This window comes from Dipodomys merriami, unplaced genomic scaffold (genome assembly GCF_024711535.1).
Source record: "Dipodomys merriami isolate MVZ:Mamm:240054 unplaced genomic scaffold, mDipMer1.0.p SCAF_137, whole genome shotgun sequence".
Taxonomy (NCBI): domain Eukaryota; kingdom Metazoa; phylum Chordata; class Mammalia; order Rodentia; family Heteromyidae; genus Dipodomys; species Dipodomys merriami.
Window position 1 is genome coordinate 1,710,890 of NW_027202682.1, and position 25,463 is coordinate 1,736,352.

At 56.3% G+C, this 25,463-nt stretch overlaps 2 protein-coding genes across 6 annotated transcripts in view; one reads left to right on the forward strand and one right to left on the reverse strand.

Moving 5' to 3' along the window:
- The window catches only part of LOC138825410 (intraflagellar transport protein 140 homolog), a 58,974-nt gene that overhangs the window by 7,264 nt on the left and 26,247 nt on the right, over positions 1 to 25,463 (reverse strand). For all 3 annotated transcript variants that reach the window (XM_070019920.1, XM_070019918.1, XM_070019919.1), the window contains 2 exons: positions 1,038 to 1,215; positions 354 to 544 (listed from right to left, as the gene is read on the reverse strand). In XM_070019920.1, coding sequence (XP_069876021.1) covers positions 354 to 544; positions 1,038 to 1,215 — 369 coding nt within the window. The remainder of the gene's footprint in view (positions 1 to 353; positions 545 to 1,037; positions 1,216 to 25,463) is intronic.
- On the forward strand, positions 2,194 to 24,542 carry LOC138825412 (transmembrane protein 204). 3 transcript variants are annotated; one of them, XM_070019924.1, is made up of 4 exons: positions 2,194 to 2,299; positions 6,048 to 6,714; positions 10,818 to 10,973; positions 23,716 to 24,542. In XM_070019924.1, exons 2-4 carry the CDS (start codon positions 6,435 to 6,437, stop codon positions 23,958 to 23,960), a joined length of 681 nt encoding a protein of 226 aa, XP_069876025.1. In that variant the 5' UTR covers positions 2,194 to 2,299; positions 6,048 to 6,434; the 3' UTR covers positions 23,961 to 24,542. The 3 variants fall into 3 exon arrangements, with proteins under 3 accessions (XP_069876025.1, XP_069876026.1, XP_069876023.1); XM_070019925.1 differs by lacking the exon at positions 2,194 to 2,299 and adding an exon at positions 3,384 to 3,527; XM_070019922.1 differs by lacking the exon at positions 2,194 to 2,299 and having other exon boundaries at positions 5,672 to 6,714.

Here is a 25,463-nt window from a genome sequence, read left to right on the forward strand (position 1 = left end):
TCCTCACCAGTACAGGTGAGGGCGGCCTTCTGTGGGGAGTGGCGCCCGGCCTACAGCCTGTGCTCTTGCGGGGCTAGAGTGTCCTGTGCTGCGGGCTCAGGAGGCTTGTCCCATTTCCTCACACTGATTCCAGAGTGGGGGGACTGGTCCGTGGCCGGGGGGAGCGGGGAGGGGGCACATTGGATCTGTATCTGGCAGCGACAGGGCAGTGGTCGGGCTTTCTGAACTCGCCATGACCGCAGGGGCCTCCTTGGAGAACTGCCCGGGCCCTGCGGACAGGCGATGCCAGCCAGGGCTCACCCCGCCGGGGGAGACGTCTCCCTGCGGGGCCTCGGAGCCCGCCGGGTACTCACTAGCTGAGGGCCAGGCCGCAGTGGGCGCTGGCCTCCAGGTGCCTGGCGTAGTTGTAGTAGGTGGTGCGCAGGTGGATGCGGTCGTGGAGCTCGGCCACCTCCACCGCCTTCTGCCACTGGTCTGAGGCCTGGTAGAACTGGTTGAGGAGGTCGTAGCGCTGGCAGCGCTTGTACAGCTGCTCAGCGTCTTCCTGGGAGTGGAGAAGATCGAGCACAGGGCTGACCCCAGAGGCCACTCCACTGCTTCAGCAGGGTAGCGGCCCAGCCCACGGGGCAGATGCACAGCAGGCACTGGCGTCAGATACCCTGGGTGTCTAACATGCCACACAGAGAACGACCTCACGCTCCCGCATGGTGTTCTGTGGCCGGCTGGAGAGGGGCCTGGTCCAGCCAGCCAGCCTCGCGTGGAACAGCGCCGTGGACAGCAGCCCCCTCCTCAGAGCTGCCCCACGCTCACAAGTGCAGCCCGCTGCTCAAGGCTGCACCGTACCCTCGGCCTCAATCTGATGGCACTTTTTGAGTTAGCTTTTTGTGGGCCCCTCTGGGAAAGCAGATGTGATGTGAACTCTGAGAGGGCGTAGAAGGTGCCGGACTCCGACACGGACACCTCCCCAGGCCCGGGCCCCACAAGAGCTGACAGCGCCTGCCTTCCCACCAGCCTCCCCGGGAGGCAGCACCACTCACCAGCATGCCCAGCTGAATGGCCAGCATGGCCACTCTGGCCTCCAGCTCGGGCTCAGACTCGGCCTCCCGCAGCGCCCGTGCCCCGCGGGCGTGGCCCATGTTCCCCAGGCACACCTTGGCCACGTCCAGACGCTGGGTTTTGACACACATGCGTGCCATGTTCTCCCAGACGGCTTCGCTGCGGACAGAGAGGAGCCTGGTCAGCTACCAGCCCCAACCACTCGCCAGGGCACTGGCCCACGCACAAGTCCCATGTCCCAGAAGGAAGGAGGGGGAAGCAACCCCCCGCCCCCCAAGCCGCACGTCTCTCATGAACTCCCTGGGGAAAGGCAGGGGGATGTGTGCTTGTGAGGCCATTTCCTCTGCACCACATGCGGTTCTTCTGTTTTTTGGGCAGGTATTGTGCGGAACTGCAGACCCCGCCATAGTGTTGCGCTGGTTATTTTATTTATTTATTTATTTTTGTCCGGCATGGGGCTTGAACTCCAGGCCTGGGCGCTGTCCCTCAGCTCTTCAGCTCAAGGCGAGCGCTCTACCACTTGAGCTACAGCGCCACTTCCGGTTTTCTGGTGGTTTATTGGAGATAGGAGTCTCACGGTCTCTCCTGCCCGGGCTGGCTTTGAACCGCGATCCTCAGATCTCAGCCTCCTCAGTAGCTAGGATTACAGGCGTGAGCCACCAGCGCCCGGCTGTGCTGGTTATTTTTGAGACGGGCTGAGATGGAGGTCCACCGGCCTTTCCACCATGGCTGGCTGGGAACAGTGATCATTCTTGTGTTTTTGGATATTTTTTGAATTCAAGGTGTCTCGGTTGCTAGGCTGGCGCTCTGCCACTGAGCCACATCCCAGCCTTCTTCACCATAGTCATTTTTCAAATAGGGTCTCATGTTGCTGCCAGTCTTTTGGACAGTGATGATCTTATCTGAGGCCTTCTACAAAGCAGGGATCATAGATGCAACCACTGCGAGAGAATGGCTGACCTTCCTGACTGCAGGCAGGAGCCATCAAGACTTATGACTATAGCATTTCTACAGAACAGATCCTGGGGAGTGGCCTTAGGGCCCGGCAGATGCAGGCAGCAGTGTCTGATGGAGACTCCCTCCCGGCCCTCCTACCGCATTCCAGCCACTCTCTAGATAAGACAGGCGGGTGCAGCCCCCCTCTCTGGAGGTGGAGCAGGCCTGTTACACCCCAGCCTCGCAGACCTGGCTGCACTAAGGGACGTGGCAGGGCCGAGGCCCACGAGAAGCGGCCACTGTCCTGGTGAGTGAGGGGCTCGGGGCTCCAGGGTACTGGTGCCCCAGCAGAGGACTGGGAGGGCGGTCCTCTAGAGAAGGTAAGTAGTCAGGTCGTGTCCCACTGCGATCGTGCGTCTCCATGATGGAGGAAGACCTGCATCTCAGGGTCCCCAGTGTGGACGGAACTAGCGCAAGAGCTGCAGAGGCAGGGGCTCCGTGGAGGCCACTCCGAGGCTCTGTCCAGGGAGGCCATGGCTGTGGGGGCCGGGACTGAAGCCACACTTCCAGGTAGCCTTTCTTGCATGCTGACACAGTCAGATCTGCCTGGGTCCTGTCATGACTGGTTTAGCAGATGCATGTCTTGGGGTGTTGGGAGGGCAGGCAAGACACATGTGTTTCAGCAGGACACCCCTGGAGTACGAGGGACGGCTGGATCAGAGGCTGCACTTATGCCTGTGGCACTGGGCTGGGAACCGGGTGACACATCTACCTGAACCCCAGGCGGGACCAGCCTGCTGGGGGTGGGGGTGGGGGAGGGACGTCCAGCCCCTTCCCCTGGGGCTCCTCCTTTGTCGGCCTCTCCTGGGGCTTCTCACCGGCAGGCCCACAATTCCTAGGATACGCAGGAGAGCTGCTGCGGTGAGGGTGACAGCCAGCGTGGCGGGGCGGGGCCTCCGGAGGTGCTCATCGCCGGGTGCCCGTCTGTCCCCCAGGAAGCAGGCCGCATCCCCTGGCTTTGGCGCCTCCCTGCCTGCCGCCGCTGGATGGCCCGCCTCAGAGGACTGCCAGGCAGGGAAGCACTGTGTCTCAGCACACAAACTCACAGCTGCTCCCTCCTCTGCCGGAAAGGGCCACGAGTGTAGAACTGGGTGTCCTTAAAGGGACAAGATAGAGGCGGCCTCTCCTGGAGGGCTCCCGGGCCCCCGCCATCTGTACACAACCCAGCTGTGTGTGCAAGGGCCGGTGCGAGCATGCTTGGTGGCGTCAGTGTGCCCGACGGCACTTCTGCGACGGTCCTCGTGCGACCCAGCGCCGGCTGCCTTCCTGGGCTGGCTGCAAGAGAGGCGTCAGAGGCCCCGGTGCCTAGTCCCTCACGCTCTGTTCCAAGCGACTCCGCAGGACAGAACCCTCTCCCGAGGCCTGGGGGCCAGGCTGGGCGGCGTGGGCCTCTTGGCCTCTTTGTGCTAGAGTAGCTTCCTTTCTTCTGGCTGGTCTTGAGAGCGAATGGCAGCTTGCGTCTGTGTCCAGTGATGGTAAGTGCAGGACTTCCCTGGGGGCAGAGGCAGCTGGCATGTGACCTGAGGCTCCCTGGCAGAGTGCTCTTGCCAGGGTGGTTAGACTTAACTCAGTGTCCCTGTGCTTCTCTGGCCCTGGGTGTGACAAAGGCCCATCCATGTTGTTGAAACGCCGGGTCATTTCCATGTGGTTTTCTGCCTGAACACAGCTCTCGTCAGTGGTCAGGGGGGCTCTGGAAGTACAGCCCAGCCAGGCCCAGTGCTGAGAGGGTTTGTTTGGAAGGCCAGGGCTAAGGCCACTGCATAAGCCATGGGAAAGCAGGCTCCCCGCCCCCTGCCAAGTCCAGAGCTGCCGGAACAGCCTGGACGCAGGGGAGCGGCTGCCCGCCGCCCGCACAGTGCGCTCCGCAGCGGCCTTCCAGCCCAAGTCGGCCTCAACCCCCACGCCATTCTCAGCATTCCACACACAGCTTGCCAAGCCTGGGCAGCTCCAACTCCAGGCTGGAGTTCTGGACTGTGCGTATGACATAAATTCCAAGAAGTGAACACCCTCCGAGTCCCGTCCAAGTCTTGAGAGTTTCCTGTTGTCCAAGTGTCTGCCAGGAGTGACCACATCTGTCCTTCATCAGCCCTGGGCGCCTGAAATCAGAAGCAGATGTGGCCGGGGGATGGGGAGGCGGCCCCGAGCTGGGCCTGGGCTTTCTGCAGAAGTCCTCCGTCAGGACAGTGGGCAGCTAGGGGCCCTGCAGCTGCCCAGCCACGCTGCTCCGTGTGTCTGGGTGCAGGGGAGGCGGCTGCACGGCGGGGGCTGCAGTCAGACTGGAATGCAAGGCACCGCCAAAGACAGCAGACAGCAGGCGGAACAGGAAGGAGCGGCCATGGAGGCCGGGCCGGGCGGGAGGGTGGGGGGAGGCCCTGCCTCCCAGGAGTCACACAAGAACCCTCATCCCAGGAAGGGCCATCACCCTCCCGATTCTCTTCTAGTGCAAGCTTCAGGGTGCACTGGGATTCCAAAGCCATCTGGCACACGATGTGCGTGGGAACACTGGCTGTTGGAGACGATGAACCCCGAATCTTCCTGGGGAGGGAGTGGTGGGGAACAGTGGCTATCCTGCCAAGGGTGGTGGATGTGGGCGTGGGTCTCTTCTTCTTCCATTTCCTTTTGTGCCACACCCAGGCTTGAGCTCGGAGGTCCCACTTTTTGGTTTCTTGCTTTTTTTGCTCATGACTGGAACTCTATCACTTGAGACATGCCTCCAGTCTGGCATTTTGCTGGTTAATTGCAGTTGGGAGTCTTAAAGCCTTCGCTTCTTGGAATGGCTTGAAGCCTGATCCTCCAGGTCTCGGCTTCCTGGCTAGCTGGGATTCGAGGTGAGCCACGGGTACCCGACACCCAGGGTCTTTGGTGTGCGCAAGGACGCATGGCACCCCATCCCCTACATGATGTAACCCGCCACACAGTGGCGGCACAGAGGCTCATAACCAAGATCCAAGAATGGAGAGCAGAAAGAAGTCTGTTTGGGTAAAACCTCCAGTGGGGAAAACCCTAAAATAGGTAAAATCCCTTAGGGAAATTAGGAATAAACCCTTGGCCAAAAGTGGTCAGTGCTGACTTCACACGCAGCCATGTGACTGGAGGCGCCAATCCCGGGGAGTGGGGGGCTTTGGGGCAGCACGCTGGCCAGGCCAGGGCACATACATGGCCATAGGAAATGCCTGAAGCCGGTGATCTAACGGCCCAGGAACCAGCTGGCAACAGAACTTTTTGTTCCCATAATGACTGAGCGCCTACCTAGCAAGTGAGGGGCCTTGAGTTCCATCCCCAGTGCCATCTAAAATAAACAAAAAGCAAAAAGCTCTGCCTGAATAACACCCCAAGAGCGTGCACCCAAGGCCACGTGGACGGAACACCGCAACTGCAGGGTACTGCAGGCGCCCAGGTGCGGGGAACCTGTGGGTGGCTGGGTGCCTGGCCCCTTAGGCTCCAGGCGCAGCACGGGAGCCGCTTCTGCAGCTGGCCAGGCTCAGGAGTGACAAGTGAGGGACAAGTACGCGAGCCGGCATCCCCAGCCTCTCCTCTGGGACAGCAAGCAGGCGGGCGGGCGGGCAGCAGGGAGGGCGGGCTGGAGGGGGGCCCCACAAGTCTCCCAGGCCTTTCCCATCAGGAAACGCATCCTGTTAGTGTCTGGCTCTGCGCAGGGCTGCTATTTGTTGCAGCCAGTTGGTGACGCCCTCCTGCTCACCAAAAACAGCTTCAAAAACAACCATTTCCTCTCTGCTGAGCGACAGGGAAAGGCAGGCCCGTGTGCACACGCGCGCACACACACACACGTTCTTGCAGCAGCCGCTCTGCGTTCCAGGACCTGCCACTCGTGGCAGAGGCACCAGGCAGGGGCCTGGACAACAGAGAGGCGGCCGAACCCACGCCGCTCCCCGAGTTCCGCTTGGAGCGGCTCCCACAGCCAGCTGTGGAGCGTGAGCCAGCCGATTCCCACGCTGGGCCTCCCTCTTGAGTAACTTTGTTTTCCGCTGCTACAGGACAGAAGGGGTGCCTCGGCCTCGGCCTCCCGGGCCTCCGCTTCCTGGGAAGACGGCACACTCACAACTCTGGATTCACGCTCCTGTCCCCGTTTTCTTCCTGGGATGGGCCTCTTGGTGCCCAGCTTCAGCACAGGCCTGGCCCTCCTCCAGGTGCAGGAGGGAGGGTAAGGCAGGGCGGTGAGCCGCTCACCTGGACATGTCCCATGGGCCTCTCTCCACCCCTGCGACGTGGGTGCGCCCAGCTGGAGCTGCTGCTCGGCCTCCGAGAATGAGCGGCGATGTTCTCTAGCTTGCCCTAGCAGCATCGGCGCTCCCTGCGTGCCCCGAGGCTGACTGGGACTAGGGATTTTCTCCGAGATAAACGGACCACACCGGCAATCTGCGATGACTGTCCAGAAACTTGTGGCCACAGCTGTGCTGGTGGCCCTGGTCTCCCTCATCCTCAACAACGCTGCTGCCTTTACTCCCAACTGGGTGTACCAGACCCTGGAGGATGGGCGCAAGCGGAGCGTGGGGCTGTGGAGATCCTGCTGGCTGGTGGACAGGGGCCGGGGAGGAGCGAGCCCCGGGGCCAGAGCTGAGCACGTGGACGCGCAGGACTGTGAGGCGCTGGGCTGGGGCTCGGAGTCGGCAGGCTTCCAGGAGTCTCGAGGCACCGTCAAACGTGAGTCTGCCTGCTTTCCTGTCCTCTTCAGAGGGGCTGCATCCAGGGGATGGGGGGGGGGGGCAGGTCCCGCCCCACCCCCCACTGGTGGGCAAGGCCACACGGTCATCCCTGTTTTGTAGGGAATTTGTCGCACGCCCCCAGGGCTTCCTTTCTACCACTCTGCGTGGTATACTAACACATTGAGGAAGACGGTTTTCCTTGGTTGAAAATAGATGAGTACAATAAACTAGAAGCTCGAGACTGTGTGGGCGAGTTCTAAGTTCATTTCCATGGTGGTCAGGGCCTTGGGGCTGTGAACAGCAGGGTGGTGGGAGAGTGGAGGTGGCGGGAGGGTGGGGAGCGCGCGTTCGGGCTTGAGGGGAAGGAGGAGACAGAGGCATAAATAGCAAACAGGCAGCCACGCATGCATCTGCCGATGACTACTGCGGAACACCACGGAACCTTGAGGGTAGAAGGCTCCTGCCGGGAAGGGACAACACCGGCCTTGGAGAGATGAGACTTAGTTGGCTGAGGGCGAGTTCCTCGGTCCTCAGCACCACTCTGCATGGCTGCTGGTTCTTGGCCCGGTCCCCAGACCACAGCACACACAGAGCCTGGGTTGGGGCAACGCCATCCTCATGTCACAGGCAGAGAAACTGAGGCTGGCACCGGCCCTGTCTTCTCTCCTGGAGGGGTCTGATCCCTCCATTCACTTGCCACTCTTGCTGGTAGAGGCTGCTCTGCCCGCAGAGCCGGCAATGCCTGGGCCTGTGCACCCATGCCCTGGTCTGCCAGACCACCTGCCACCTGCCCCGCCGTTAGCCAAGCCGGTTCACAACTCAGCCCTCCTGGGGACCAGCTAGACAAACACCTCTCACACGCTAGCTGGCATTCTCTACAAACCCCTCAGCACTGTCTGTGGCTGCAGACAACGCTATCTTGAGAACCAGCACAGGACGTGGGGGTGGGGGGGTAGGAGAAAGGGGGAAGGACAGGTAACAGGGCCATGCCATGAGGCACTGCCACCGGCACCTGGTAGAGACGACATCTCATGCCAGGGCAGGGTCACCATCACGGAGTGCATGTCACTGGCAAACACCAAGTGGCCTGCCCAGGGCACCAGGGACAGGTGGGCTACTCTATGACATTCCAAGCCGGCCAGGGCCCTCTGTGCTGCCGGGGGTCCCAGGCACGCTGGGTTGGGCCTGGGAGGGCGAGTCCTAGGTTTGTCCTGTCCAGGCCCCTGTAGCCCTCCCATGTCGCACTGGGTCTTTGCTGAGGGGATCATGGGGGATTCTCCTGCCAGCTGATGACTCCGCCCCCCGTTGTGCCCCGGGTCTTCCAGGCACCTCAAGTCCTTTGCTGAACCCTGGCTGTACACGAGCAATGACTGAAGCTTGATGGGGCGCAGCTGGGCTCCGGGCGCCCCAGCGCCGCCAAGGGTCTGCACATGGCCTGTCCACGTTCTCATGGGGGTGTCTAGGGCTGCACCACTGGTGAAATGCCAGTACGGCGAGCCTCTGGGTGCGGGGCTGAGGCCTGCGTGGCAGCCTTGCAGAGACTTGCCTGGCACACAGCACAGTGTTGTGCACTCAGGGCCGCCGCCGCCGCCGCCGCCGACGACACAAGAGTCAGCCCAGGCAGAGGACGAGAGGGAGGACGGTGCAGGGCAGGACAGGCTGGCAGTCAGGTCTGTGCTCCGTTTTCTGGTCTCACTGCACTGACACGCATGTCCTGAGCCACGCCACTCAGGCCGCCCCTGAAACCATAGGTCCAAGCCCCGCAGCTGTGCAGGGTGAGGGTCTGGGGGCCCCGGTGTCCAGCCCTCCACCTCGGCAAGCCCCTGTGCGGTGATCTGCCCAGGCCACAGGCTGCGGTGCCATGGTCAAAGAACATCCTGCCCCTGACCTTTCCATCCCCCGCCCCCCCCCCCCCCCCCCCCCCGTCTCTGCTCCTCCATGTCCTTCCGGACTGTATTGTACCTGAACTATGGAGGACAGATCTAGACTGGGATCTGCATTTAATTCATTTAGTCCTGGTATTGGCGGTTTGAACTTGAGGCCTGGGTGTTGTCCTTGAGCTTTGTTGCTCAAGTCTAGCGCTCTACCACTTGAGCCACAGTTCTACTTCTGGGTTTTTTGGTGGTAAACTGAAGATAAGAGTCTCAATGAATTTTCCTGTCCAGGCTGGCTTTGAACCACAACCCTTACATCTTAGCCTCCTGAGGAGCAAGGATTATAGGTGTGAGCCATCAGTGCCCAGGTCTATGTAGCTCCTTATATATGTAGCCTGTTCAAGAGACCTGTTAGCCTAAGAGCTGTTTGAACCATCCACAGGATGGAGCAGACATGTTGGGAGAGCCTGGGATCTGGGACAGGAGGCTTTGCTGTGGAGGAAGCAGCTCAAAACACAACAGGCAGGACAGGCCGGGCCCTGGTGGCGGCGGGAAGGGGCATAAAACCCCTGGAAGACTCAGACTCCAAAGCCTAGATATAGACAGGACCCACAAAGAGTGTGGGTCACAGACAGTGGCCTGCTTGCTGATGGGTGGGATGTACCGGGCCTCGGGCAGGGGACGGTGGCCCCACTAGCTCTGTGGTTTCATCCCACATTCTTGCCCCTCCGCGATGGGGTAAAATGCCCTTTTTCATCCATGGTCTCTCAATGACCCCCCACCCCCAACCTGTGAGAAGGTGACTCCGGGGCACACTGAACCCCCAAGAGCAGAGCCCTGGGCCAAAGACCTCTGAGGCCCATGGGCTCACACCAGGAGGCCTGTGTATCTTCAGGAACTTCACCTCCACCAACGGGGTTCCCAAAAGAGGCAGGAGGAGCGGGGCACAGAGGGCAGGGCTTTGCCAATGGCAGCAGTGGAGGAGCAGGGATGGGGGGGCATCCCAGGCCGGGGCGGGGTGCAGGGAACCATGCTCTGACTATTCCGTGACTCTATGAGCATCCACAAAAGCGGATGGTGAACCATATGGGGCTGCATGCGCCTCAGCCATTCACAGCCCCACCCCTCCGTCCCGGCACCCGCTCCCCTCACTGCCTCCCACGGCAGGTCTGGGCAGTGGGCTGAGGAACTGCGAGTCTCTGGAAATGGGGCCTTGTAGGCCCCCCTCACTCACACACAGATCACCTCCCAGTGGGCACCGTGGCAGGCTGCGTCTTCTCGGTTATGGAGGCTGACAGTTCAGCCTGTGAGAGTCAACGTCAGCTCAGAGTGACGTGGAGCAGGGCAGCAGAGGCACACCGGGGCGACCCTGGCCCCCCAAAGTGCAGCACAGGCTTTGCTGGGAGGTGGAACTGGAGGGAAGTTTCTCTGCCAGACACAATCTGCTCCCCCGTGGCTCGGCCACTTTGGCTGTCCACCCTGACCACTCTCCTGAGACCCGGGTGTGCTGCACCCCGTGGAGGAGGCAGGCGCGGGCAGGCGTGGGCAGAATCCAGACACGGGGTCCCATGGGGTGCAGCGTGACCAGAGCCTGGGCTCAGCAGAACAGGTCTGCCCTGCTCTGCCCTGGCTGGCTGTCGGAGGCTGAGACCAGTCCCTCAGTGCCGCCCTGCAGGCCCAAGTCTCTCCCCCACAGGCAGGGGGCCCTTGTGGGGTCCCCGGGGCAGGGAGCACAGCGCTGTTGGTATGCATCTCCCTGATTACAGCCGCCATGCAGCGCCTCTGGGGAATGCTGGGCCCAGCCTGGGGGAGACGTGGCTGCTGCAGCCAAACGGGCTGGGATAACTTTAGTGGCTGGGAAGAGGCATGGTGCAACGCAGGTGACCAAGAGGCTTCCAGAAGGTTCTGCCCCAAGAAGACACTGGCTGTGCCTACTGCCTTTTCAAGGATGCCTCTGGGGGCTGGGAAGGTGGCTCAGTGGTAGAGCACTTGCCTTGCATACCTGAGACCCTGAGTTCGTTTCCTCAGCACCACATAAGCAAAAAACAAAAACCAGAAGTGGCGCTGTGGCTCAAGTGGTAGAGTGCTAGCCTTGAGCTGAAGAGCTGAGGGACAGCGCCCAGGCCCAGAGTTCAGGTCCCACGACCGGACCCAAACAAGGATGCCTCTGGTGTGGCCCCTAAGCGCGTTGGCTCTCCTGATCCCCGCTTTCCCTCCTTGCCTGCAGTGCAGTTCGACATGATGCGCGCGTGCAACCTGGTGGCGACAGCAGCCCTCGCGGTGGGCCAGCTCACCTTTGTCCTGGGGCTGACGGGCCTGCCCATGATGTCACCAGAGTCCCAGTGCTGGGAGGAAGCCATGGCTGCTGCATTCCAGCTGGCAAGTAAGTACCTCAGGCAGGGAGGATGGCTGGGCCACACACCTGCTAGCACCTGCTGTTGCAGGAGGAACTCTACAACTCAAGTGGCATGGGGTGGTTTCAGGTTGCAGCTCTAAGTGTGGCCACAGGCAGCATCGTAGGTCACTACTATGGATAAAAGCAGGGCAGAAACACGTTCCCAGGGCTGAGCACACAACTTGCCCCCCTCCATCAGTCACAGCCTTTCCATTTAACTCATTATTTCTTGGTGTTGTCCTGGGGTTCGAACTCTGGGTCTGAGCCCTGTTCTTGAGCTTTTGTGCTTAAGGGTAGCACTCTATTACTTCATCCACAGCTCCACTTTCAGCTTTTCGGTCATTAACTGGAGATAAGAGTCTCATGGACTTTCCTGCCTGAGCTGGCTCTGAACTATGATCCTGAGATCTTAGCCTCCTACGTAGTGAGGATTACAGGTGTGAGCCACTGGTGCTCGGCTCCTTTTCCATTGTACATGATGTGCTGTGCCGTGCTTGGCTGGCTGGGTTCAGGCTCTTGTGCTGGAGACACAGGAGCAATGAGGAGTGCGCAAGCCTGGCGCCACCCAGATGGGCATGCGCACAGGGGGAGGTCAGGGGAGTCAGGGCTGGGGCACAGGCCTCTTCTCATGAGCAAAGAGAGAAGATGCTAGCATGTCACACATGCTCCTACCCTGGCTGTAAACACAGATGTAGACCATAATCTGGCAAGTGCTGGGGGAGCCCTGGAGGGAGGCCAGGAAGTCTGGCTTTGGGCCAGAGCAGACAGCTTCCTTTGAACATGGATCTGCCACCCACTCATCAGCCTGGGAAAGATGGGATGGGACACAAGAAAACATCGTTGTTTAAATGATGAGCAGCGGCATTGCCAGAAATTATGCACGATTGTTCTGGGATGTTCTGGGCAAAGAGAAGCCATGGCAGCTTTTCACTGTGACCCAAGTGGTGGGGGGCTTGCCACGCTTCAGGGGGTGCGTCAGCCGCCTTGCCTGCCTTTCCCCTGCCTTCCTGCCCGCCCTGCGGTAGAACGGACCTTTCCAGGGCTGAATGACACTTCCAGCAGAGGAAATGGCAGGAAGTCCAAAGTGAATCATTCTAGGAATAATGGATCCTAGTCCCTTATCTTTCTTGAGGAATGGCAGTTTCCCGAATGGGGCTGACAGGTATTCCTGGGCTGGCAGTGCCCCGGTAGGCTAGAGGAAACCTGGCTCTTCGAGTACTATGAATAGCACGGTAGTGTGGCCCTGGGCAAGTCACTTCCCAGTGGCTGGTCGGAGGCAGAGCCTGAGGGCTGTGAAGCCCCATGGAAGAATACAGGGCTACTACAGAGACAACTGGGCCATCCTGACCCCATCAACACTGATGTGAACCTGGGCAAACTGCTGAGTAGTTTATCCAACCACGGAGCAGGGCAATACCGGAATGAATGGGGGGTGGGGACATGCAGTGATAGCCCCCCCCCCCCCCCCCGCGTGACTCAAGGGCCTTCTCTTCTGTCTGCTCTAGGCATCAAGGCATATGTAGGAAATTTACTCACTTTGCCCTCCATAGACCCGAAGGCCATAAAAGTTTTCTTTGCTCTTTGGGCCTCCATCATGTGTGACCCTTTGAAATTCCATCCCTTCCAGGAGGAAATGGAAGATTTTGAAAACCCGATTGGAAAAGCTGGGTCTAAAAATCTCCAGACTTGGGGGTGGAGGTGTGGCTTGGTAGCATGCTAGCTAAGGAGTGAAAGCACCAGATACCGAGTCTGAGTTTAGGTCTCAGACCAAAAAATAAAAACCCTACATTGTAGAGGCACAAAAGAAATAAAAGTGGCTGGGTGCTGGTGGCTCACGCCTGTCATCCCAGCTACTCAGGAGGCTGAGATCTGAGGCTCATGGTTCAAAGCCAGCCCGGGCATGAAAGTCCATGAGACTCTTATCTCCAATAAACCACTAGAAACCTGGAAGTGGCGCTGTGGCTCAAGTTGGTAGAGCGCTTGCCTTGAGCTCAAGAGCCTAGGGACAGTACCCAGGCCCAGAGTTCAAGCTCCATGACCGACAAAAAAAAATAAAAGTAATAGTGCTTGATTTCAAAAATAACACCTATCAGGATGATCAAATTATTCCTTGTCTTTCTTTCTTTGCTGTTGTGCATTATCCTGGAGCCTGAAATCATGGCCTAGGCACTGTCCCTGGGCTCAAGCTCAGGCTTACCCAGTAAACCACAGTGCCATTTCTGAGTGGTTTATTGGAAATCAGAATCGCATGGACTTTCCTGCCTGGGACGGCTTCAAACTGCAACCCTCAGATGTGGGCCTCTGGTGGAGCTAGGATAACAGGCTCCGCCAGCAGCGCCCCGCGCATCCGTGTCTCACTAGCCGTCCCTGAGACTCTCGCTGGCGTCATCAGAGGACTGCTGCGGTCTGGCCTGTCAGGACTCCTAACTCGCCTCCTGCAACTCCTGCTTCAGGAGAAGGCAGAGTTGCTTCCACATAAGGTATTACAGGAAATAAAACTGGGTTGAAGCTCCCCATTAGCTAAAACTGAATTGCTGGGGGCAGGCCTGAGGAGCTGTGCTGAGCAGTAAGGACCCTGAAGGGGAATATGGGAACTCCTGAGTTTTCTGGGCTGGTGTCTGAAAGGACTGGAGCAGTCTGTCCTGAAATCCTCAGACCGGGGCAATGGCAGAAAATGGCAGAGCACAAGGCAGGGGCCTGGGCAGACGTTTAGGGGGTGCCCCTCCTCCCCAGGCTGCTTCACCCCCTGGTGCCTGAGCATCGTGTCTGACAGGTCTGTTTTGCCCAAAAAGGAAATGCATTTGGCCTGTTTAGACTTGTTTCATTGACAAACAGTACAGAGAGCAGCGATGTGCCTTTCTTCTATCACCCTGCTAAATTTAGCGCTGGGTTTTTTCCTGTTCTCGGGTCTGTTTTAAAGCCAGGGAGAGACTGCAGGGCGCCAGGATGTCCTGTCACAGGACGAGGAAACGCCTGCTATTACCTGTTGTCAAGTGAACCTCGAGTCCTAGGGCTGGGGCGAGGTGGGCGGGCAGGGGAAAGAAGATGCTGATGAAAAGAGGAAGAGAAAGTATGTGGAGCTGACTGCTGTGGCTGGAAAACTCTGGAAACTGGCCATGGAAGGGGGCTCCCCATTTACTCTGCAACCACAGGAGCAGCTGCTCGCCCACGTTCACCCTCACTTCACATCGACCTCTGGGCAGCGTGCATATGGGGGTGGGGGTGGGGTAGGAGGGAGCCTTCATGGCAGTGTTAATGGGCCAGAGATGTGAACATTAGCTGTTCACCCTACTGTGTCCACCCCTGCATGTGCGACGCTGTTTCCACCATCTTCTGAACACTGATTCTATGTCACCTTGTTCTATGCCCCGCCCACCCTGGACACCCTCCCTGTGATGGGTCCCCATAGTCTGTCAGGGTGACAGGGCCTGGGGTACAGGAACTCTGGGCAGCCATGCGGGCACTGGCAGGGTCCTGGGGAGAAAGGTGGGTGTGGGTCAATGGCGGATGTCATCAGGGGCAGCTCTGCACTGGTTCTCTTGCTCTTCCTCTCCCTTCTCCCGTGTTTTCCCCTCTCTTTGGTAGATGACATTAGAGCTTGTACAAAACACACATGAGGACATTCCTGTTCTCTCCTTCCTGAGGCCCTGTGGGCACAATCAGCCTACACACACTCAGCAACCCTCCCGACGGAACCTCTGGGTACACACACAGTCAGCCTACACACACTCAGCAACCCTCCCGACGGAACCTCTGGGTACACACACAGTCAGCCTACACACACTCAGCAACCCTCCCGACGGAACCTGTGGGCGTGTGGCACTGCCCGTCCAGGCCTGAATCCTCCCTGGTTACCGCTGGGCGTGTGGCACTGCCCGTCCAGGCCTGGATGCCTCCCCCAGGGCTTCCCACAGGCAGCCGCATGCCTGTCGCACACTCCGGCTCAGCTTCCCCTATTGGCTGTTTTCCATCTTCTTTTTCGTGGCCTCTTCTCTCTGCTGCCTCTTTCATGGTCTACAATCTCCATTTGTACAGATAGGAGCAGGATTGGTAGAATAGGGGAAGTGGCATTGAACAGGTCAGGGCAAGTGGCCCGTGCAGATGACGGGCTCTCCTGTCATCTGGGAAGCCAGCATGGACTGGCAGAGCACCGCCCAGGGACCAGCTGTCTGAGTGAACTGTGAGGCCTGAGGAGCACTGACTCTGGGGCAGGCCCCGGGTTGAGTCCGTTTCTATCCTCGTCTGCCATGAACTCCTGGCTGAGTGCCTCTACCCCAGGGCTTCTGCGCTCACAGGAGTGCGTCTGAAGGATGGCATTGGCTGTCACCGCGCCTTCGAGTCCTGTTGGGGGCCCTTGCACGGAGTGGCCGTCCTCTCTGCCATGGGCAGAGCCTGGGCTTGCCTGCCATACATGCCCAGCGGGTCCTAGTGAGAACTCTTGTATTTCTGGAGTGTTCCTCCTGCCTTACCAGCCTGCCTGCTTCTCTGGTGTTTACAACGGTGCCCATGACCTACTGTCTGCTACCCAAGCCCCACGAGGTGAGGCCCAGCCCAATAATCCCAATCCTGGCTGAGCTCTGCACTTGACTCAACGGCGTCTTCAAAAGGCAACTCCTCAGCTATCATCGAAGCTTCCGGCACAGTCTTGCTGCCCATCAGAGTCCAGTATAAGGACAGTGCAGTCATGCACTGGGCCGAGAGGGGAAGGGCCTCACCATCCCCAGTGTGGCACTCTTGTTTTGGTCCATGCAAGGATCTGTGGGCCTGTCCCTTGTCCTGGGAGCTCAGTGGGCAAGGATAACCTTGGGACGGTGAAGGCCACACTTCCTGCTTCTTCCTCTAAAGATCCTCTTTTAAAATCCAATACCATTCCTGTTGGTTTAACCTCTTTCTAGCCCTTTCTGGAAAATGGTGATGTACAGTCTACCAAAGTCCCCAGCATGACAAAGCACCAATCTGTGCCGGCCGGCGCTCAGGGGCCTCCTGGGAAGAAGTGGTCGGTGGAAGCTGACTCATGTTTCATTCAGGGTTGCTTCCTCGTGGCACCTAGGTCTTCCTTTTCCCAACAATAGATCTCCTTGGATGGAAGCTAGCCAGCAGGCCCGGGCCATGTGCTATGCCTACCGTTTTTTCTTCTCCCAAATTGAACTTGAACTTGTCCATTTTGGAGTGCTTGCACCTGAGTTTTTTGACAGCTTGGATTTCGCAAAGCCCACGTGCAGACTGAGATGTTTTGTGGCTCTCATGTTTGCCAAGACTGCTTCTGGCACTCTAGGCAGTGCTGACTTTGGCCAAAAGCTGCCACAAGTCTTTCCCAGCTCCATGCCCGCCAGCTTCCTTTCTCCTTTTTCTGGAAATTGTACGATTTCTTTTCATGACAGAAAAGCTTATGCTCACCCCAGGGCTGCTGAAGACGCTGATGTTGTCCAACATCAGAGATGACCAACACTGAACTGGCATCTCACAGGTCAACGGGGAATGTTCTGTTTTCTTAGACTTGGAGATTGTCATGGAAGATAAAATAGACTTGCTTGACTGGATACCTCACTTTCCATCCTATTTACTGAGTCTGCAAGCAATAGTCTGTGTCCCAGCCATACCTTCTCCTGTCTCTGCCTTCCTTCTCCATCTGAGACTATGTGGAGCTTTGGGCTCCTGTGGAACTACTTGACTTTCCTCCCTCCAACAACCCTAGAGCCTCCTTGAGGAGGAGGAACCATCTGATTAAAATCTGCCCAGTGTCCTAGATCTCAGGAGGCTGAGAGCTGAGGATCGTGATTTGAAGCCAGCCTGGGCAGGAAAGTCCATGAGACTCTCATCTCTAATGAACCACCAGAAAACCAGAAGTGGCGCTATGGCTCAAAGTGGTAGAGTGCTAGCCTCGAGCAAAAGAGCTCAGGGACAGTGCCCATGCTGCAAGTTCAAGCCCCACAACCGGTTTAAAAATAATATCTGCCCAGATTTCCAACAAATGGTTTTCAAGACCAGTAACAAGGGAAGTGGAGAGCAGGCTTGTTTGCTGATCCTGCCACACAAACGCCGGCCCCCTGGGCAGCCTGTGCTGCTACACGTGAAGCACGGGCACTCTGTTGGCTTGCAGCTGAGTGTGAAGCATCGGGGATCAGCTTCAGGGTCTTTGCTTTGATGCCACCTGTGTGCCATGCTTGATACTCATTCCAAAGGGAAGGACTTGTGACAGAAGCCGAGTCCCCGGGAAGCAGGCAGGAAGGAAGAGAGGAAAGGGCCGCTCTCTGGCTGCGTTGTCATCCACACCACCCGCGGGGCCAGCGCACAGGAAGAGGCTGTTTGCTTTGGCAACCCGATTCTGTGGAGATGGAATGGATCCGCAGTGCAGCATTTAGTGTACGCCGAAGCCCTTCCCTTGGATTTGTTTCTGGACAAACTGATTACATCACAAAAAAGTTTTGGGAGAAAAGTGTTCAGGGGAAAGGACACTGAGGAGAACAGGAGCCTTCCTTTGGGGAAGCGGCCGAAGAAAGAACTCGGAGTTGAAGGCCAGCTTCAGCTCCCTGGTCCATCTGCTTCCAGCCTTCCTACTGTCCCGGCAGAGAGGGTTCAGAGTAAAAGCTGTTTCTGAGTTCCGTCTGCAGCGCAGCCCATGGAGCCAGCAACCCCAGGTGCCTCTTCATGGATGACAGAAGGCCCAGGTCAGCGACGCACTGGGTCTTTAGCCTCCGTGTTGCCAAGTGGTTGTTTGCAGACACATGGAACAAGACCACAGTATTGCGTCACATGTCTACTTAGTCCATAAATCTGTCTACTCAGAGCAGCACCTGGATGATGGTCAATCACAGGAGCTGCACAAGGCTCTCCACGGCTGGGCCTGTGTCCCCTTCCCAATCCATGAAGGTTCTCGGCCTGGCTCATAGTTCTGAAGGTTCTGTGTATGACAGTGTACTGAGAGGCTCTTCTGAGTCCCTAAGTCCTTTTTCTGCCTCTGTCCATTCTAAGTCAAATAGAAAACCAGAAGCCTACACGGGTACTCACACAGAATGAGTGATATGTGGAATTTTTCGTTGGTAGTGGTTGTAGTTCAAGACCACGTTGGTCTTGAACTTGAGCTTCTCCTATCTCAGCCTTCCAAGTACTGTAATAGATTACGGGTGAGTGCCCTGCACAGCCCCAGAGTGTACTTCAGTCATACCCTTCCACAGAGAACAGACCCGGACTCTGCACTGCTTTTCTGCAGAACAGGCACTTAAGGGGCAGCTTCTGGATTACATTCCAGCCAGAGAAAGCAAGGCTCCCAGAACTTTGCCAAAACAATCGTGGTGCCAACACATGGCTTTCAAGGCTCATGATGGAAGAGGTAGAGTGCTGGCTTGTTCACCATGCATCTGTTGGGCTTTGGTTTACACCAGATCCACCATCTTTATCACTTTCCAATGTGTACCTTCAGGACAGAGGTGGCTATGCCATATCTGGATTTCTATTTAATAAATGTAGTCACACACTTCTGAGTATTCTCAGAAGCAGGTACAGTTTCTGAACTTTGAATTTGTGTACACGGTAACCAATACAGATGACCATGGCAGGGAGGGATAATAGAGTGTACTCTGTTGGGTGATGGTGCCTCCCACCTGTAATCCTATCTATTTAGGAGTCTGAGACCTAGAGAATTGAGATTTGAAGCTAGCCTGGGGAGGAAAAGTCATTGAGACTATCTCTAATTAACCAGCAAAAATCCAGGCTGGAGGCATGGTTCAAGTGTCAGAGTACCATCTGAAGCTGAGTGAGAAAGCAAGGCTCTGAGTTCAAGCTTCAGAACCAGCCAACAACAACATGCCCATTTTCAAAGATATTCTATGGTGTGTCTGGGAAGGTGGCTCAGTGGTAGAGTGCTTCGCATGCATGAGGCCCTGGGTTTGATTCCTCAGCACCACATAAGCAGAAAAGGCCGGAAGTGGCGCTGTGTCTCAAGTGGTAAAGTGCTAGCCTTGAGCTGAAGAGCTGAGGGACAGCACCCAAGCCCAGAGTTCAGGCCCCAAATGAGTGAAGGAGCTGGACACCGGTGGCTCACACCTGTAATCCTAGCTACTCAAGAGGCAGAGATCTGAGGATCATGGTTTGCAGCCAGCCCAGGCAGGAAAGTCCATGACTCTTTTTTTTTTTTTTTTTTTTTTGGGTCCGGTCGTGGGGTCTGAACTCTGGGCCTGGGCGCTGACCCTCATTTCTTTTAGCTCAAGGCTAGCGCTCTACCACTTGAGCCACAGCGCCACTTCCGGCTTTTTTCTTTCTGCTTATGTGGTGCTGAGGAATTGAACCCAGGGCCTCATGCATGCAAGGCAAGCACTCTACCACTGAGCCACCTCCCCAGCCCAAGTCCATGATTCTTTTTTTTTTTGGGGGGGGGGTCCAGTCATGGGCCTGAACTCTGGGCCTGGGCGCTGTCCCTCAGCTCTTCAGCTCAAGGCTAGCACTCTACCACTTGAGCCACAGCACCACTTCCGGCTTTTTTTTTCTGTTTATGTGGTGCTGAGGAATCGAACCCAGGGCCTCATGCATGCAAGGCATGCGCTCTACCACTGAGCCACCTTCCCAGCCCAAGTCCATGATTCTTATCTCCAATAAACCACTCAGAAGGAGCTGGAAGTGGCGTTGTGTGCTCATGTGGTAGAGCACTAGCCTTGAATACAGATAGGCTCAGGGACAGAGTCCAGAACCTGAGTTCAAGCACCAGGACGGACAAAAAAGATAAAAGGAAATATGAGTGAAGGGCTAGGGTGTACTTCAGTGACAGAGTGCCTGCTTAGTATGCTTGAGGGCCAACCCCAGTACTAGGGGAAAATGAAAAAAGAAATGTCACTAAAGCAACAGTTAATTGATTACAGTACAGATGAGTGCCTGGCCTGCAGGGGGAGCTGCAGGGGAGCTGCAGGGGGAGCTGTTCTGCTTCCTGCCTGCCTGGTGGCCAGGGTTCCCCTGTGCCCCTGAGAAAATGGATCAGCCAGGACTGAGAAGCCCTCACCCCAGGCTGCTAGGGGAGCACCCCCATAGCAGCCCTGGAGCTATGTGCCGTCTGCCCCAGGATATCGTGTCTCCCCACAGCACGGGGTTTAAGGTCTGTACTCGCTACTTGGAGCCTGCTAAAGGAAAGCTCTGTGAGGCTGGGTCCAGCCTGTCTCTCCACCTGCCCCAGGCACGGTGCAAATTTCACCTGCACCCCAGGAAGGACACCAGCAATCTCAGGACAAATCAGTGGGCCTGGGCCATCTGTGAACTCTAGTACTACACTAATGCCTAGTGCTGTCCTAGCACTTGAAACAGGCAAATGTGACGAGTGCAAATCAACCCCTGGATGAATGTATACTTCCACAGGCTTGTGCAGTCCTGACTTGGCCGTGGTGGGGGACAGGAGCCTGTCCCCCTGATAGGGCTCACGACACTCTACTCTGTTGTGCTGTCCTGAGGTTATTTACTTAGCAAGTGGTTACGGAGAGTCCCAGGGGTGCCATGGTCCAGGCTTGAGGGCACCAATGGGTAAATAAACAGGAGGAGTGACAATGGGAGATACCAAGTCCCCCGAGAGAGCTAAGGATGTGCGCAACCCATCAGGGATGGGGTGGCCAGGCAGAGGGATAGCAGCACGAGACATCTAGAGCAGGAAGACACAGAGGAATTGAAAGGGTTTGGCTTGGCTGAGTCGTAAGAGCCACAGGCGGCAGAAGGGGCACGAGGCCAGCCAAGGCTGCCAGGCTGTGGGCAGGCTCGTGTTCTGCGGCATGGGAGACACGTTCAGTGAAGATCGGGCAGGCTATGGGTGGAAGTGTCAGCCTGGCCTCACTGCCCCTGGGGAAGGGTTCTGTCCTCTCTCTGTGGGACACGTCCTCACAGTGGAGGCCTTGGAGCAGTGACTCCAGCCCATGGGCCAGGTGAGCCCTTCCACGCGGGGGCAGCCATGCCCAGCTGCTTCTCACCTAGGATGCAGCTGAACGGTGGGCAGGACGATTCTGGGTGCCTGTCTGGTATCTTCCAGGGCTACCAGGTGTGACTCCCCTGTGTGGGGCTGCTCAGAAATCTGCGCCCAAGGCCCCTGTCCTGGCTGGCTGCAGCCACCACAGGAGCCCATGACGGACCGTCGCTGCAGCCAGGGTTGATTGGGGCCATGATGGCGGGGTGGGAATAGAACTGTCGGTAACCATTCCTGTGCGGCCTTGTTGATGAGGGCAGGTTCGTTCTTTGAGTGTGCCAATGCTTGGTGATAGTTGCTGTCCTATGAGTGCGCTTCAGTCCTTTCCAGAAGGTTCAAGGTTGGCTCTGAAGTTCTCAAAGCTCACAAGTCTTCAGAGAAAATATCTCGCAAGCTGTTCGCTCCAGACCCCCTCTTTTTACATCAGGGATGCCCACTGTCTGTCCCCCAAGTCTGACCAGGGAGCCGTGTGGGAGCTGACCCTGCCGGGTGCTTCACCCCCAGTCTGGACAGAGATTCCATGTGCCATTCTGGTGGAGGATGTTGTGGAATTGGAGCTGAGGGCACATAACACATTCTAAAAGTGAGTTGAGCACTGGTGGCTCACGCCTGTCCTTCTAGCTATGCTCAGAGTTGAGGATCTCACTTCAAGGCAAGCAAATCTGAGAGCCTCTCATCTCCATTAACCAGCAAAAAAGCCAGAACTGGGGGCAGGGCTCTGGTGAAAGACCACTGGCCTTGAGCAAAAAGCTCAGCAGGGGTGCAAAACATCTTGTACCAAGCCCCAGTACACACGTGTACACACACACACACACACACACACACACACACACACACACACACACACACACACACACACACACACACACACACACACTGTCTATAACATGTACACACACACTGTCTATAACATGTACAGACTGAAGGGGAGCTGGAAAAAAAGGGTGAGTGGGTCGTGCCCTGGCAAGGGAGATGGATGTCTGGTAGCTCCCGTTACCACTGCCTGGGCACATTCCTTCTTGCCTGTCCATACTTTTGGCCTATCTCTGCAGCCTTGGCTTCTTGCGGCACTCAGTTTCCTCACACCCTGCCATACTTACCGCCTCTTGTCTTTGAAGACAAGTGGGCACCCAGAGCCTAGACTGCCTCAATTCCACTTCTTCTGGGTGTTGAACAAGCTTAAGGCACTGCTCTCGCTGGCATCATCTTCCCTAAGACATGAGTGAAAAGCAGGGAAGCATACTGCGCGCATCTTCATTTTCAGTGCAGTTCTGTGACCCACAGACTGCAGGCACAGTGCTTGTGCTTCATGGCACAGGGTGGGAGGTTTCCCTCCCCCAGCAGGCATCACCGCAGAGCACTAGCTTTAGTAGGAAGGAAGCAGCCAGGAGCTCTCCAACACACGAAAGCTCCCAGTACTGCAGAGCACTGCCTTCACTTAGAACAATGCGACGCAGGCAAGTGTTCAACTCGCATTTCCTATGAGGACAGTGATAATGAAGCAAGCATGTTCACATCTTAGCAAAGTCAAGTCTGCAATCCTCCCCTCTCCCCTCCCACCCCTGGCTCTGTGTCTGTCTGTCTCTGTCTCTCTTCCCACATTGCTCTCTGCTCTGGGACCACAGAGCATGCCCATCTGGAACATTCTTCACCAGAGCAAGGACTGCACAGAGCCCTGAGTAACCGTCGTCAGGGCTCTCTGACTTGGCGGCTCTGCTGTGGGCTGGTCAAGGCCCACAAGGGGTCTCTGTGCTAAAAACGCCCTTCTAGGGACTTCAACTATGAGTAGCCTCTGAAATAGAACAGTCTAGAAGCCGAGGAACCCTTCCAGGCCAACACATGGGATAAGTCTTCTCTACCAGACATCAGGACCATGAATGACTTGACTTTCTGAGGAGAGCAGAGACGTATTGGGAGGAGCGAGGCTGGACAGACACACAGGTGTTCAGGAGCCAGCTGGTGGGGTCCAGCAGGGGAGTCCAGCCAGGAAGGCCTCAGCTTTTTCTCTGCCTTCTTCCTCTTGTGGCCACGGCTCCAGTTAGGCACCCGGCATCCTGCGCAAACCCCCTGATGTTCATATTAGAAAAACTAACAAAATGAAATCACTTGCCTCCCTCAAGACAGCCATGAAGGTGAAACCCTGGAAGGAACTCCTGACTGAACAGCGCCCACCCATCCCATAGTGCCCTGCCGGGTGGGCAGGTGGGGGGCGGCGGCAGCAGGGAAGGAGGTCTGGGCAGAGAGACAGGGGCAGATTCTGAAACTACGCACTTCTCTTCAGAAGCTAGTGGGGAAGCCAGACACACAAGGAAAGCTGGGCCGCACCGATCCCCCTGGAGGGAGGAGCCACGCTGACCTGAGAGGAAATCTCCACTTCCTCTGAGCGCACGGTCACGGCGAGAACACACACAAACAGGAATCTGGACTAAGTGCGATGCCAGTCTGCTTCTAGATAAGACTCAGAAAATATCCATGCTGGCTTTTGCTTTGAACCCGTGAAGCATTTATAAAAGTCAGACTTAACAGTTACCAGTGCTTGGGGTGGGCCAGGCTACGAGGTGCTGTTGCTGTGAGGGGCGGTGCTGAGACCCCCAAGTCCAGAGACAGCATTCCCATATCCACTCCCTGCCCCCCGGCCCCAAGTCCAAAGGCCCCAGGAGCCCCTAGAAGGCAGAGACAAAGGGGCTCAGTTCCCACCCAAGGACAGGGCTGGGAAGAGGTGGAGCCTGCCTTCCAGGGGGCCTGGCCAGAGCTCCCCCTTAGAGTCAACCTTCTAGAACATTTCTTTTCCCTCTGCAGGTTTTGTGTTAGTCATCGGACTGGTGACCTTCTACAGAATCGGCCCCTACACCAACCTATCATGGTCTTGCTATCTGAACATTGGTGCCTGTCTGCTGGCCACCCTGGCAGCTGCCATGCTCATCTGGAACATTCTGCACCGCAGGGAGGACTGCATGGCCCCCCGGGTAATTGTCATCAGCCGCTCATTGACAGCACGGTTCCGCAGGGGGCTGGACAATGATTATGTAGAGTCTCCGTGCTGAAAGCACCCTCCTCAGGACTTCATCTTTATAGCCACTATAATGGATTAGTCTAGGAACTGAAGGGCTCACCCTGACTCTGCTTGTACCGAGGCACGGGGTGAGTCTTGGTCATATATACATATGTATATATATATGTATATATATGTATGTATGTGTGTACAATGCTTGTGCACACTTACTATGTTATACATGAATATGTCAAGTGCCACCTGTTTCTGACACCATCTTCTCCAGCCAGTCCACTGCAGCTTCACATCATGCTCGGCTGAAGGGTGGGGACAGGAAGCTGGGCAGGGGAGGCAGTGGTGTGGGCGCCCTGCTCTCTGCCTTCGCTTGGGATTAATTTATTCTGGATCTGCTTAGGAGGACACCCCAGTTATATTTTACTTTCATAGAGCAGAATACCCAGGAAGCTTTCCATGAGGTCTCTATGGTATTTCTTTATTAAGTTAGAATTTATAACCAGATGGTAATGGCTTTATGCCAGAATCAAATTAATAGTGTACGTTCTGTTCCTGGTTATTTTTCTAAGTTAAAATAAACTCAAACCTCTTATCTCTACCTAAAACTTGTATTTTATCCATCCATCCCACTATGTGGGGGCAGAGAATCTGGTCAGTTTTTCTGTGTTTTTCCCAAGATGATACTAAGAAAGAGTTAAAAGGTCTTCACTGAAGAGCATATACCCTAATCCATGGCTCTGGGCAACCAAATTTCAAAAAAATCCACATTTCTGGCTGGGTGAGATGGTGCATGTCTGTAACCCAGCTACTCAGGAGGCAAAGTCTGAGAAGAATGAGGTTTGACGTAGAACATCAGTGAGACTCCATCTACCAATAAGCTGGGAATGTGTTTGTCATCCAGTTATGTGGGAAGCATGAATAAGAGGATCAAAGTCCAGGTTAGTCTGAGGAAAAACTTAAGGTTCTATTCAAAAAATAGCTGAAGCAAAAGGACGCAGGGCACTCAGGTGATAAAGTACCTGTCTAGCAAGTGCAGGGCCTGGAATTTAAACCCAAGTACAGGTAACAAAAAGAAAAATTTAGACTGGGCACCACTGGCTCTTGCCTGTAATCCAAGATACTAAGGAGGCTAAGATCTGAGGATCACTGTTCAAAGCCAGCTCAGGCAACAAAGTCCATGAGACTCCTATCTCCAATTAATCACCAGAAAACTGGAAGTGGCGCTGAGTGCAAGCCTTGAGCCAAGAGTTTAAGGACAGCACCCAGGCCCTATATTCAAACCCACAAATAACAACAACAACAAAAAGAAGTTATAGAGAAAACGTTTACATTCCTAGAGTCTCTGAACACCATGGTGTGGGATGAAAATCAACATGAGCAGAGTAGTAGGGAACAAGTAAGTGTGTTGCTTTTGAGTGTCCCTTTAGTTAAATGCTGGATTGGTTCTGATACACCTCAGTCCAAAATGCCTCAGGAAGGCACAAAACCTGAGAGCTAACCTGGGGAAGGGGAGGTAGGGTGGTTAACCTGCCCAACAGAA

Bases quoted from the DNA above. Each gene is read 5' to 3' on its own strand.
- LOC138825412 (XM_070019924.1), top strand. From the start codon at position 6,435: ATGACTGTCCAGAAACTTGTGGCCACAGCTGTGCTGGTGGCCCTGGTC. The intron at 6,715-10,817 runs GTGAGTCTGCCT...CCTTGCCTGCAG, and splicing joins GTCTCGAGGCACCGTCAAAC to TGCAGTTCGACATGATGCGC. The intron at 10,974-23,715 runs GTAAGTACCTCA...TTCCCTCTGCAG, and splicing joins TGCTGCATTCCAGCTGGCAA to GTTTTGTGTTAGTCATCGGA.